Source organism: Dunckerocampus dactyliophorus, chromosome 3, assembly GCF_027744805.1.
Source record: "Dunckerocampus dactyliophorus isolate RoL2022-P2 chromosome 3, RoL_Ddac_1.1, whole genome shotgun sequence".
Taxonomy (NCBI): domain Eukaryota; kingdom Metazoa; phylum Chordata; class Actinopteri; order Syngnathiformes; family Syngnathidae; genus Dunckerocampus; species Dunckerocampus dactyliophorus.
The window spans coordinates 30114235-30129031 of NC_072821.1; the positions used below are offsets into that span (position 1 = coordinate 30114235).

General features: G+C 39.3%; 1 protein-coding gene across 5 annotated transcripts in view; it reads left to right on the plus strand.

Annotated features, from left to right (window-relative positions):
- LOC129178829 (SH3 and multiple ankyrin repeat domains protein 2-like) overlaps positions 1–14797 on the plus strand; it is a 324991-nt gene that overhangs the window by 269450 nt on the left and 40744 nt on the right. For 2 of the 5 annotated variants that reach the window (XM_054771420.1, XM_054771424.1), the window contains exons 17-22: positions 680–815; positions 2509–2589; positions 2715–2723; positions 7281–7304; positions 13257–13295; positions 13849–13961. In XM_054771420.1, the coding sequence (XP_054627395.1) occupies positions 680–815; positions 2509–2589; positions 2715–2723; positions 7281–7304; positions 13257–13295; positions 13849–13961 (402 nt within the window). The remainder of the gene's footprint in view (positions 1–679; positions 816–2508; positions 2590–2714; positions 2724–7280; positions 7305–13256; positions 13296–13848; positions 13962–14797) is intronic. The other 3 variants (XM_054771421.1, XM_054771422.1, XM_054771423.1) reach the window with 3 other exon arrangements.

The following is a 14797-nucleotide window of genomic DNA, read 5'->3' on the forward strand; positions in this document are numbered from 1 at the left end:
ACCAGGGTATTGAGCCGGAGGAGCCACCTGCCGTGGCCCAGGAAAGTGCACAGTATTCAGGCACACTCTCCGAGCAGCCGGTTTGACGTCACGGAGGTCTCTGGCTTTTGCACTTGTCAAACCCCATGGCACTGGTGTTTCACGTGGCTGATAAGGTTGTTATGTGCTCGATGGGGTTTTTTCCCGTCATCGCGGAGCATTTGTTACAAGTAACATACAAAATCCCTTCCTTTTAAAGTGGATGTTTGTTTACAAGTGAACTCAGGGGAAGTTACGACATGCTGTTAACGTCACGGGCAGGAGAAAAGTTGTGTTGTGTGTCTCCAAACTTTTGGCCTGTACTGTAAACTGTTTTTGATCAATTTCAAGTGAATTTTGTCCCCTCAGCAGATAGCTTCATCATGCTGAACGCATCATTTAAGGAGCAATGAGCCACGACAGGCTTTTTGAGTGAATGCAAGATGCTTATTTAGTTGCTTCAATCCATGTTAGGCCCAAAGTACAACTATGCTGAATTTACAGACTAATCATTTTACACTCACTTGAAGTCATTTAATTACAAGCCTCACTCTCCACAAATCCATGTTATTAAAGGATTTACTTGTCAGAATAGCCCCGCATTGTGTATACTGTATCGCCGCCCCTAAAGATGTATCTGCTGTGAATGTGTGTGCTGTAGGTCAATCAAGAGAATGTGGTGAAGGTGGGCCACAGGCAGGTGGTCAACATGATCCGCCAGGGAGGGAACCGCCTCCTGATCAAGGTGGTGACAGTCAGCCGGAATCTGGACCCTGAAGACACGGCACGCAAAAAAGGTAAAGTCATGTCAAGTAGAGGGTGACCCACAAGTTTTTTTTGATAATTGCAGCCACAGCTTCTTCATCACTACCATCACTTGCTGGTTTAAAGAGTGGCTTTACAATAGTATCTTTATGTGGAATTTACCCCCCACCAAATTGTCCAATCCATCCCTAAAAAACAGTGTATGAAAACTGGAGTAAAGTTTTGGTGAAAATATTAGTTGAAGCCGTAATTTCACAAAAATGTTAGCATGTTTGCCAGGAGATCTGAGAAGATCTCCGTTGGACATCTCTGTGTGGAGTTTGCATGTTCTCCCCGGGTTTTCTCGGTTTCCTCCCACATTCCAAAAACATGCATGCTAAATTGTCCATAGGTATGAATGTGAGTGTGAATGGTTGTTTGCTTATATGTGCCCTGCGATTGGCTGGTGACCAGTCCAGGGTGTACGCCCAATGTCAGCTGGGATAGGCTCCAGCATACCCCTGCGACCTTAATGAGGATTAAGTGGCACAGAAAATGAATTAAGTAATGAATAAAGTCAAGATATGAAGAGAAAAAAGTTGTAATCTAACAAGTTTTACGAGAATAACGTGATAATATGATGAATAATGTCATTTTAGTAGCAAAAGCTGAAATATTACAGAAAAAAAGACTTTTTTTAAAAGTTGTACTCGTAAGAAAAACAAAAAATAAATGAATAAAGTTGGAATTTTTGAAAAATTACGTTGAGAAAATGTATAATTCTACGAGAATAAAGTCAAAATATTATGGGAATAAAGTCACCATTTCAAGAAGAAAATTTAGAAGAAGTAAATTGAAATAGTTGGAGGGGAAAAACAGCAAAAGAAATGGAAAAAAACAGCTGTAATTTTATGACAATTTAGTTAAAATATTAAGCGAAAAAGGATGTATTCTAACAAGAAACAATTTGTAATTTACACAAATAAACTCGTAATATTATAAGGAAAAATAATGTCATTTGAGTAGCATAGAGTTGAAATATTAAAGAAAAATACGTAATATGAGTCGTAATGTGAGAAACAAAACAAAATAAAGTTGTAATTTTTGGGAAATTAGGTTGGGGAAAATACATGGGAATAAAGTCATAATATTACAACAAGAAAAATGTACAATGCTTTTTTAAGAAGAGAGGGAAATATTTGGAAAATTAAATACAAACAACAGCAAAAATGGGGAAAAAAAGAGCAAAGACTAAAGTTCATATAGGCTTTTTCACCTATATCACAAAGCTGAGATGCAGTTTTTAAAAATATATATAACTTTTTAGCATATGTACAGTACATGTTTTGCTTTACAAAATATCAACCTTGCATCCTTTCATTGTGGCACCGCAGTGGAAAAGGTTTGGACACCCCTGTTTTAGGACATGCACTTTCCTTCCTTATGAAACATTTGTAAGGCTGTTTGAGTATTTTCAACTCTGAATTATTTATATCCATTTTTACTTCCTAGCTATCATCTTCTCCTTTTTTGCTAGATTTTGTTGGATTACAAGAACTTGTAGGGAAGCCTTTGGCCCAAAACTTTTTTCCCCACATTAAAGAGGGGACTCACTGGAATCTGTGAATAAAATGGTTTTGCTAAACTGGAACTGGAGAATGTTCTCTAGAAATGTCGGATGGAACCTCCTTTATCTTATGTTTGCGTTTCAATAACTGGTACCATGTGGTAACTCTGTGTCGTCAGCTCCACCGCCGCCAAAGAGAGCCCCCACGACTGCCCTGTCCATGCGCTCCAAGTCAATGACGTCGGAATTAGAGGAACTAGGTAAGAGCAAACTGGTTTTGACTTAACCCCCATGTGGTCTTTGGGCTTAGGACGTTAGCGTCTAACAACACTCCCTTTTTGTGTTCCTTGTTTTGATTCCAATTGATTGATTCATCTCTCACTAGTGGATAAAGGTAAGCACTTCATGCTGCACGAGTTTTTAACACCCATTCTGCCCGGCTTGTATATCTGTCAGCTTGCAGCAGACAAATTATGTTTTTTGTTCAAGGTGGTGCTATTCAAATTTGCATCTATTTTACTTGGTTTTGCCTCATTCCCAGTCCTCTGTCATCTTTATGCATGAAAAAAACACTGTGGCTATAAGGAGCCTGTCTGTTTCATAAAGGTGTGTTTTATTTTCTGTGATTAGTTGATTTGTATCTGTGATGATGAGGAGCCTGTGCTTTTCATTACAATGCAGCAATGTCTACTGTATGTATGCAAGGCGAGGAAGATAGATGGGATGAAGGAAGAAAGGCATAATGAAAGTAGCTTGCGAAGAACGTTGTCTGTGAGATAGAGAGCTGTTAAGTAGGTAACACTGAGGTATTGCCAAACGTATAGCATTTTCAAAAATATGTTATATGTAAGGTTACTTCATCAGGGACTTTTTACTTTCTTAAAGCAATAACATTTAGTAATGTCATTTGAAAATAAGAGCTTGAAAATGGTTTATGGTATACAGTGGATCCCTGCAAATAACAATTCAGCGCTCACGGCCCCGCAAATTTGTGGATTTTGGTCAGAATTTTTTTTTTTTCTTTGCTTGTTTTTGAAAATTGGCTGTTTTTCCTGCAGAAAATACATCTCATTCACAAGTCTGTAATAATCTCGAAATACGTGATACATGTAAAATATACAGCACATACGTTTACCACTGTTAAAAAAAGCAGAATTTTTACATATTTATGTCTTTATGCTTCACCGATGATGTTTTTTCGTCAAGAACTGGGATTTCACACTATGTTCGGCTGTCCTTGAATGCGCCATAGTTTTTCGAAACTGGTCAAAACTGGTCTTTTTATGTGAGCACCTGAAGAGACCCTGCGTATTGAAACAATTCAGAAGCTGATGAGTTTGTTGTTTTATTTTCAACATTCAAGGCATTTAGTGCAAGGTCTGAGGTTGTTGCAATGCAGAAGTGAGAAATTGTTGACTTTGAATGCCTGTCAGTGTGACAACACTCATCTAATCACACTGGGTAAGAGGAAAAGCTCAATATTGGCTTTTTACCAATATCCAATATATTGTATAGTACTTCATTACCCATACCAATTAGTAAGGTAATATATACTGTAGATATAAGTATCTATCTATCAAAAGATATCAACAATAATATAATAGTTATAAAAATAAATAATATAATAATAAAATAAATATGAATATAGAAAAAGTGCCATATTCATTTTAAACATTTGGTCTTAACAAAATAGTCATAAAAAAATGATGACCAATATGAATAAAATAGCATGATCTCCTACTATCAACAAGTGAGACGGGTTTCAGTTTCACTTTCAATTCATTTAGGATAGCCCCTTGAGATGCAGCATCTTCTTTTCTTGGTTAGTCTTAATTCATTCACAAATCAGAGTCCAGCTGAAAAACGATGGCAACGAAAAGCTGCACATTTCTGTGGCATAAACATCCACATAAGAACAAAGTGAATAGTATGAAACACTGGACTAATACGGTGACATTATTAACTCAGCTCATTCAGCACATTTTCCAATGCTTATTTTGCTGCAGGTACGCTAGCTAGCTGCGTGTGGCATTTTAAGTTTCCTTTTATGTGGTTTATTCTATCTGTGTTTCTATTTATTGATGTATAGTGTATGTGAGCAGCTTTGATGTATACTATTTATGGTGTTTCTTGAATAATCCAAATCCAACAATGTTTTACGTTTGATTTTAGTATAAATTGTGCTTGTTGCTCATTGTAAACTGCAGCATGGGCATGCATACCCGACTCCACTCAACGAGAGCGACAGCGTAAGCAAACGCTGAGAAAGGTGGCTTCTCTGCGTTTTTTGTTTGTTTGCTGAATTTTTTTTTGCCGTTATGATGGACTATGTTAGTAATAGCCTTTGATAAAATACATATTTAATAGTATTTAGTGGGAGTTCCGAAGTATACGAGATGTCACGAGATTGGAACATGACCACATATTAGTTGCAGCGATGTATAAGACGCAAGGTTCAAAGTTTGAGAAAAAAGCAACAGCTTATACACCGGAAATTACGGTAATTAATGCACTAATATGACACCTGCGGATATTAGATTAGAAGTATTAAGGGAAGACACCTTGCTCCCCCCCTCACGGTGCTTTACAATCATTGCAAATTGCATATTTACAATCTGAAAGCAAAACTTGGAAATAATTCCAGACCTAGGACATACTGAGCTAGCAAGCTTGTTGCCATGTGGACCATGACGTCATCACTCACGCGTCCCTTGGCTTCCAAGCAGTTTGTGATTTTGGGATTTGTGATTGGGATCAATCGTCAGCAATTGCAGTGCCATGCCTTGTGTCAAAGGTGCACAAAGAGCAGGCGAAGGGTGAAGGGTGAATAAATGAACAGCACGGGAGCAAATGCACTTGTGCAGAAAAATGCTGACGGAAATATCAATGTGGTCAGCGTTTTTTTCTTTCCAGAGTTGCTTGTTTGACATGATTGCATTATTTATTTACTTTATAGTACTGCTTGGTGGCAGTGGTCCATGTATTGCATGTATACCATAGCCCTTTTTTAAGAATAGTTGAGGAAACCGCTTCTGACTGTTATAATATTAGAACTCTGGAACGTCTTGTCAGTCTTGAATCAGTGAAGAACATAATAACTAGAAGCAATTTCAGTAGAAATTGTGTTTAAGTTCTGACACATTTAGAAATGTGTTGAAATCTATTGACTGACTGAGGAGCGAACCAGCAACTAGCAGATTGAACACCTGAGCTATGCCGCTGTGCAAAGAATATGCAGAATGTTGCATGTAATGTTAATGGGGAAAATGTCACAGAAAATATTGAATTATGGAAAATGTGGGACGTTTTTGAAAAGTCCGGATGGCCTACATCTCATGAATGAGCGGAACGTTTTGATTTTGGAAGGGTTTGAAGCGTTTAAGAAATGTGGGAGTAGTTGGCGGACAAAATTTGAAATGTTGGAATGTAAAAATGGAGAATGATTGTTAAAATGTATGAATATGTTGAACCATTATTGAACCGGGATTGAAGATCAAAACATCAACCGTTGAGTTCAACCACCCCAGCCATGTCAACCTGTAAATTAAGTGGAATGTTACAGTTGTGGAAAATGTCAAATTATATCTCACCATTAGGGGGCACAATGTAATTTGTCCATTTGTTTTTAGCAGATTAATAATGGAAAAATTGGGAATGTTGCCTGAATGTTGAAATCGTAAGTTGAATGATTACAGTGGGATCGAGGATCAAACCAGCAACCGTGGGGTTGGGAAACAACCTTTCTGAATGTCTAGCCATGTCACCCTGTGGAATGAGCAGAATGTTACAGTGATGGAAAATGGAAAATGATTTTCCACCAGTAAGGGGCGCCAGATAAATTTCTGAAAAGTCGTGTCCTGAACACGCTGAACATTGCGACGTTGGATTGGTTTGAATCGGTTGAGAAATGTGGGAGGAATTAGCGGACAAAACAATTAGGCGAAATAAGAAAAAGTGGAGGAATAAATAGATAGTATATAGCAGAATTTCAATAATGACAATGAAAATTATATTTTACAGCATACATCCCTCACATTTCAGTAACCATTTTTATTACAGTATCTTCTCGATGCATCTTATTATGAAATGAAACTTGGATATACTTAACAGTAGTCCGTGTGCAGCTTGTATAGCAGTACAGTAGGTCCCTGCTTTTTCATTCAGTTACATTCCACGCCCACCACCAAATGGCTAAAAAAGTACTTGATATGCGCATAAAATTGTCTACCCCACCAAACCATCCTGCTAGCTTGACAATAATGTTCTCCGATTTTTGACCAAAATGTGCAGTAAAAGTGACTGTTGTATTTATCAGATATGGTTAAGCTCCAAACCCTGCCCTTCTCTCTTCAATTGCCATTGTTCACTCGCAACACAATCCAAGTTTAACACATTTATTAAACACTTTTTAAAGTATAAAATGTATAGGTACTCACCACTAATGGATGATGACGATTGAGAGAACAGATGAATTGCAGTCAGAGGCGAGCGACAACCGTGTCTCACAGCAACTATGGTATGTTCAAGGACACCCAAACAGTGAGTGCAATGAGTGAAGCATAAAGATGGTACATGTATGCTATATTCTGTATTACCCACTTGAATGAGTGAATGAGAGTTGTGTGGAAAAAAACAACCTATTTTTGAAGAGAAAAGAATATTTTTTGATCAAAAACCTGCAAATTTGTGTGGAATCCACTGTAAATATATTATTAAAACAGATAAGCGAGTAGTAAAATGATCGTGTCATGCCTGGTCGTGGGCGCGTCATGCATGAGTGCTGATGGCGCATTGGAGCTGCGGTTCATTGAGGGAAACAGAAGTTCCAACTTGAACCGTGACATTCCTAAGCAGTGCATGATAAATGAAGACATCAATCAAGATGGTTTGCAAATATTGCAAATACAGCCACCATAGATTGTATTTCATTGATTTCTTATCGTCCCCTAAGCCACTCTAAGGAAAAAGAAAGGTGGTAAGTTACTGCAGGCATGTTAACGGTATCATGATATGTTTATGTTGTTGCTGTATTGTGATATGTTTGTTATAACACTGTCACCATTTTTTAAAAAACACTGACATTGATTTCAGTCAAACCAAAGAATGTTATCGATCGTGTTTTTGCATGGTTCAATGTGGTTCTTGATTACATATGTTGATGTTCCTTTCATCAACCACTGCATGATTTGATGGTGCAGTGATGTAAAAAAAATTGTGTTCAAGCCTTTTCTGTCATTTTTGCCACTGTCACACAGTATTAGTTAGTTCTTCTTTTGTACTGTTATGGTTTATTGTTATGGTTTTTCTCAAATATTGTTGAGAAATACTGCGTCTAAATCTGTTAGTGAATATCTCGCCTTTGCAGAGATAATCCATCCACTTCACAGGTGTGGCATATCCAGATGCTGATTAGGCAGCACGATTATTGCCCACATGTGCCTTAGGCTGGCCACAATAAAAGGCCACTGCAAAATGAGAAGAGATGAGCTTCCCTGAGATGGTTTCTGACAATTTGTGCAGAAATTCTTTGGTTATGCAAACCAAGTCTCAGACATTTTTGGGAGGTGAAGATGCTGGATGTGGTCCTGGGCTGGTGTGTGGTCTGTGGTCGTGAGGCTGACTGGATGTACTGCTAAATTCTCAGAAACACCTTTGGAGACGACTTATGGTCGAGAAATGAGCGTTCAATTCACGGGCAGCAGCTCCCATGTGTCACAAGCCTGGATTTGTAGGTTTTGCTGCCGCTCTCTACTCTTTGTTGCAGTACCTTTTTTTGGAGTTCCTGGAGCGACGCCACCTGCTCCTCACCTGATGCTCGTCTTCCATCAGGCCTGTATTACCCTGGTGTTTGCCACTCTTAGGCGCCGGACTGCACGACTAAAGCATTGCTCCTTGCCTTGCCATTTTCTACTTTTTTTTTTTTTTACCTTGCTTGTTATTTTGTACTTTGTATTTTTGTGTGACTTCGCCCCAGTTTGCGATGTGAATTTTTGTTGTACTTTTTCCCTCTCTGCAACCTTATGCTGCAGACACTTTTGCTTATCTTTATGCTATCTGCTTGTACTTTATTTTGTTTTGTTTCCTTCTCATAATGTTACGAGTTTATTCTCTTCTTATTCTCATAAAATTACAGCTGTTTTTTGCATTTCTGCTGTTGCTTTTTCTCCAACTTTCTTCTTGTAAATTTTCTTCTCATAATTATGATTTTATTCCCATAATATTTTTACTTTATTCTCACAAAATTACAGCTGTTTTTTTTTATTTCTGCTTTTCTTATTTCCAGCTATTTCACCTTTCGTTTTACTGCATTTTCTTCTCGTAATTATGACTTTTTTCCCAGAATATTTTTACTTTATTCTCATAACATTGTAACTTTTTCCTCAACCTGATTTTCCAAAAATTACAACTTTAATTAATTGTTTTGTTTGTATAGTATATCTTTTTTTCTTAAGTTTACGAGGATGCTAAAATGACGTTATTTTTCCATTCCATTTTCCTTATCTGGGTCCGGGTCGCGGGGGCAGCAGTCTTAGTAGGGAAGCCCAGACTTCCCGGTCCCCGACTACCTCCTCCAGCTCCACCGGGAGGACACCAAGGCGTTCCCAGGCCAGCTGTGAGACATAATCCCTCCAGCGTGTCTTAGGTCTTCCCCGGGGCCTTCTCCCGGTTGGGCATGCCCGAAACACCTCACCAGCGATGCGTCCGGGGGGCATCGGGAGGCATCCGGACTAGATGCCCGAGCCACCTTAGCTGGCTCCTCTCGATGTGAAGGAGCAGCGGCTCTACTCTGAGCTCCTCCCGGATGACCGAGCTCCTCACCCTATCTCTTAGGGTGAGTCCAGTCACCCTACGAAGAAAACTCATTTCAGCTGCTTGTATCCGCGATCTCGTTCTTTCCGTCATGACCCAAAGCTCATGACTAGGTGAGGGTGGGAACATAGATCGAACGGTAAATTGAGAGCTTTGCCTTCCGGCTCAGCTCTCTCTTCACCACGACGGTCCGGTACAGCGACCTCATTACTGCAGACGCTGCGTCGATCCGCCTATCAACCTCACGCTCCAACCTTCCCTCACTCGTGAACAAGACCCCGAGATACTTGAACCCCTCCACCTGGGGCAGGACCTCATTCCCAACCCGGAGGGAGCAATCCACCCTTTTCCAACTGAGAACCATGGCCTCGGATTTGGAGGTGCTGAGTCTAATTCCAGAAGCCTCACACTCAGATGCAAACCGCCCCAGTAAACGCTGCAGGTCACAGCCCGATGAGGCCATCAGGACCACGTCGTCTGCAAATAGCAGAGACGAGATCCTAAGGCCCCCGAACTGGACTCCCTCGACACTTTGGCTGCGCCTAGAAATTCTGTCCATGAAAATAATGAACAGAATCGATGTTCTTTTTTTCTCATAATATTTTAATGGTATTGACTTTATTCTTGTGAAATTACTGCAGATTTTTCAATTTTTGCTTTTTTTTTTTTTAGTTTTCTTATTAAATTATAACTTTAGAATGTGCTGCATGCCAATAAAAAAACAGCTGTGGCCTGCAAATTTCCCTCGGGCCACACTTTGGACATCACTTCATTAACCCATTTCTTACTTTTTACCGTTTTTGTCTGCTTTGGGGTCCAAACACACGGCTTGCTCGCCCGTGTGACACCGCGGATATTTCTGCAGTCAGCATTCCTATTGCACGCTTGGGACATCTGTAGAATTGTACTACATGATAAAACTGCACATTTTGGAGTGGCCTTTTATTGTGGCCAGCAAAGCACACCTGTGCAATCATCATGCTGTCTCATCAGCATCTTGGTATGCCACACCTGTGAGGTGGATGGATTATCTCTGCAAAGGAGACGTGCTCACAAACACACATTCCAGACAGCTTTATGAACAATATTTGAAAGAAATCGGACTTTTGTGTACAGAGAAAATGTTTTCCATCTTTGAGTTCCGCTCATGAAAGATGGCAGCAGAAACAAAAGTTGCGTTTACATTTTTGTTGCGTGTACGCCATGAACACACAAAAACACTCTCTCTGCAAGTCAATGTTTTAATTATGTCTGACCTAAAAAAAACCAAAATGCTGTCATTTCTATTCTTCATATGTGCTTTCTTCTTTCCCCCTCTGTCACCGCAGGCTTGTCTGTCTATGTATGTACAGAACATGTTTGAATACAGTGGAAGCGTGTATGTACAGAACATGTTTGAATACAGTGGAAGCGTGGTTAGCGTCATTCATCCATTCCAGAAGGTCCGACTCTAACCGAAAAGTACTCTGACCGAACCTATTTTTCCCATAAGAAATCATGTAAATCCAATGAATTTGTTCCAGAAAGTCAAAATCGTTGACACAAAACACATTTTTATATTTTTACATGCAGAAAGCAATTCAAAATGCACATAAATGATGAATGAAAGGGAGTAAATAGAACATTTAAGGTTACTTTTACCGTCTTTGAGATCGACACGGACACCACCTTCCTGTTTTGCCATGAGTTATTTCTTGAATTCAGTAGTGGCTCTGACCTCAAGTCTCTGCTTTTCTTTGCTGCAAAATAACCCAAAATGAAGCTAAAGACATTTTGATAAAGAAGGTGAGAAACAGGGGATGCTCCGATAGATCGACCACCAATTAATATCGGTCGATTCCCGTAAAAAATACGTGATCGACATTGTATTATTCTATTTTCTTACAATTTCTAGAGTTTCCAATTAACCTATCATGCATATGGAAGGAAGCCAGTACACAGGGGGTAGCGTGTGAGTTCCGCACAGATGTGTTCCAACGGGGATTTGTTGGGCTAACATACTAACCACTCGGCCACCATGCAACTAACATCTTTTATTGTCGACATATTAGTTATGTTGGTTACTTGAACAAGCATGAAGCAGATGATACGGATTGAACTTTTTTATTCAAAAAGAGTGTGATTGTATCTAAGATTCAATTAATTTAGGAAAAACTATTGTCATAAACACTATCATAATTCTTTTTTGGCATGATTTGCATGTAAATTCACTAGTTTTTAGATTTATAAACTAGATAAAAAGAGAGTAATATTTTCTCGAATCAAGTTTAATAATTTTACACACATTTTATGACTAGATTTAAGACAAACATTCCTAATCTGTTGTTGAAAAATAATCCAAATAAGGTTATTAGAAAAAATTGCTAATTTATGGCAAAAAATATTTTCATAAGAATTGGCTAGCTATACATTCTAAATATAAGAATATTTTCTCGAATAAAAATTGTAGTAGTGTTCGGAAATCAGCAAATCTTTAGATATAGTTTCTGTGTGTGAGTCCGTTCTTAAATGTAGAAAGTTAGGTAGGCAGTTTTTGCTCTTAATTTAAGGCAAATATATTTTAATCTGTTGCTGAAGAATACGTTTTTAGCCTGTTATTAGAAAAAATAATTAATTTCTGGCAAAAAATATCTTCATAAGTATTGGTTAGCTATACTTTGTTAGTATAATATTATTTTTCTCTAATAAAAATGGCAGTGTTGTTCCGAAATCAGCAAATCTTTAGATATATTTTCTGTGTGTGAGTCCGTTCTTAAATTTAGAAAGTTAGGTAGGCATTTTTTGCTCCTAATTTAAGGCAAATTTATATTAATCTGTGGCTGAAGAATAATCAAAATTAATTTTTTAGCTTGTTATTAGAAAAAAGAACAAATTTCTGGCAAAACATATCTTCATAAGAATTGGCTAGCTATGCTTTCTTAATATAAGATTATTTTTCTCAAGTGAAACTTGCTAGACAAGATATTTTTTCTTTTTAGGGAAAAAATAAGGAATGGTTGCTTAAAATGGGACTTGAAATTTTGTTTTTGCAGTGTAAAACCTCCAGTGGTTTCTGTTGACAGCTTGACACAGGCTACGCCAATCGATGCCAGTGTGTTTGATCACTCCCTTGTCAAACCTATTGGTGTTCGACTTCTCTTGCATCTTTCTATACACGCTTTGCCGAGCTGTCCGTAGCTAACTAGCTAGCTTTTTACCACAGTGAGATTTTGTTTTGTTTTTAAAACAAACAAGCAATGCTGTTATTTTGGAGCTCGTTTTTCTGGATATTATATTACGTCCATCAGGTGCATACAAACTTTTTCAAGTGTCTATTGTTGTCATGACAGTAATATGTCTTGTCCTCCAACACTATTTGTGTGTTGTTGTTTAATGAACATTGCCGATTTGCCAGGAGCCCTTGGAATTGTCTAATGGCGGCCATGGCCAACAGCACCAAGTGAGTAATCCAAGTGATCTGTATCGGCCGATCTCACTCATGGATGATCGGTGTAGGGATCGGCAGCATCAAACCCTAATCGGAGCATCCCTATGAGAAACACTATTGAATTTAAGAAATAACTCCTAGCAAAACACAAAGGCGGTGCCTGTGTTGATCTCGGTGCCACATCGTGTCTTTGGCAACACATCTTCAATGAAGGTAAAAGTGACATAAAATGTTGGCCTGTCACGATAACAGATAAATCAATTAATGGAACGGTTAAAAAAAAAAAATCACTCACACAGTGTATTAGTAACACGACAAGACGTGCGCCATATTGTACACGAACCAGAAAATGTACGCAAACCGCAGGAAAACTTTGGTGTCAAATTTTTATGTTAACCGAAAAACAGGCTAACGCTTACCGAGGTTCCACTGTATGTGTTTGAGTGAAGAGTGAGAAGGAACTGTTTCAAAGATAGTTTTCCAGGGCAACAATTGTTCCAGGTTTGTGATATGTTGTAGCTGCAATCCAGTTGGGAGAAATCTTGGAGAGAAAGGAAAGTTGTATCTATGTGTGTGTGTGTGTGTGCGTGTGTGTCACAGCGCTTACTGTAGTGAAGGAGTTACGGTCATTGATGCTCCTTTCCTTTCCTCCTTATCTCCCCCCTCTCCACTCCTCCCCTCTGTGTGTAGATGCGCAAAAGAAGAGGATTGTTTTCCGAGTGACTCTAAGTAATCACACCTCGTAATGCATGGAAACTTTCTCCATATTACGACAGTCAAGGAGGCGATACAAATACAGGCTAGATCAGGACTAGCATGTACTGTAGCTTCTTTGAGCAAAATGTAGGTGGACTCTGTGTGATAGCATCATCGCATACCAGAGGGAAGTTCAGTGCAACCAAGTATGCCATTGACATCTTTCCCATGTTGGAGACTCACAGAAAGAGAGGGAATACAATGAAAGCTAACTGCACACTTGACAACACATTTGAGATTGACTGAGGGAACGACCCAAAGAGTTGGATGATGCTACTGAGTCGGCTGTTTGGAAAAAGCTTGCACGGCTTCCAAGGCTTTACACACCCAACACCTTCCATCCTAGACTTTTTGCTCCCCCTCGTAATGTGTTTCAGTGCTTTCTGTTGCAGTTTCATCAGCAACTGAGCGTGGAGGAAAGGGTCATGTGAATGATTAGCTTGCGTTTGGCCCATGAGAACCTGTTTCAGGCTTTGCTAGTCTGTCTCATTTGTTCATGAGTTCTCAATCTCCTTGTGTTTCGCAGACAAAGTTGAAGAGATGACACATGCCCAGAAGTCATCGCCAGTTGATACCAAGATTGCCACGATAAAGCCACGCCCATCCAGCCGCTGCTTGGTCACGGCCACTGATCTGAATGTAAGCTGAATGTAAAGTAAACTAAAGCTGGGTTTACAGTTACACACATTTTGTCCTCGTAGTAGTATGCAATGTTGCGTGCGGATGGCGTGCCAATGAGTAAATTGGTAATAAACAGGTATGAAATATGTATAAACTGTGCAGGGCTGCATTCCAATGTGCAAAAAGTGTTTTTAAATGTTGTGGCACACATTTCCTTGAACAAGTCGTGAACGCACCGCAAACACACCGCAACCTATGCCTAAACAATGCGGGCAGTGTATCAAAGTGTGTCTCTTTCACATGAATGGGTTAACTTTTCTCCCAACTCTCTTCTTCTCAAGTAATTTCTGTAGCCTCTTGGATCTTCGTTGTGAATTTCTGTTAAGTGGTCAAAATACCCAAAGCAATGTATTCTAGTCAGCAATTCCCTCTCCCACTCTGTCTGTGCCTCCTTCTTTCTAGTGTTTGCCCCCTTCCTGCTCTTTCCGCATTCGCTTTCTGCAGCTGCGAGATAATATAAACTTACCTTTCTTTCCCGCAATGAGACCATCTTCTCTGGAGTTCAACATCTTGCAAATAGAGGAATTAATGAAGCTACGGGTGATGCGTGCCGTCACGTGGCGTCACACAAGACATAGCGGGACCAAATAATGCCAAGACTGCTTCACGGACGCGGGAAGTGGTGGTGACAACGCATACCCATGCAGGAACAACGCGCGTCGCGCATACTATTGTCGTGCACGAGACGTAAACAGTACTTGACAAGGTGTAAATAAGTGGTGTGGGAGCATGGTCATTTTGTGCGAATGCACACCAATTTATGTATAAACAGAACACAAACAGTGCGCAAACTA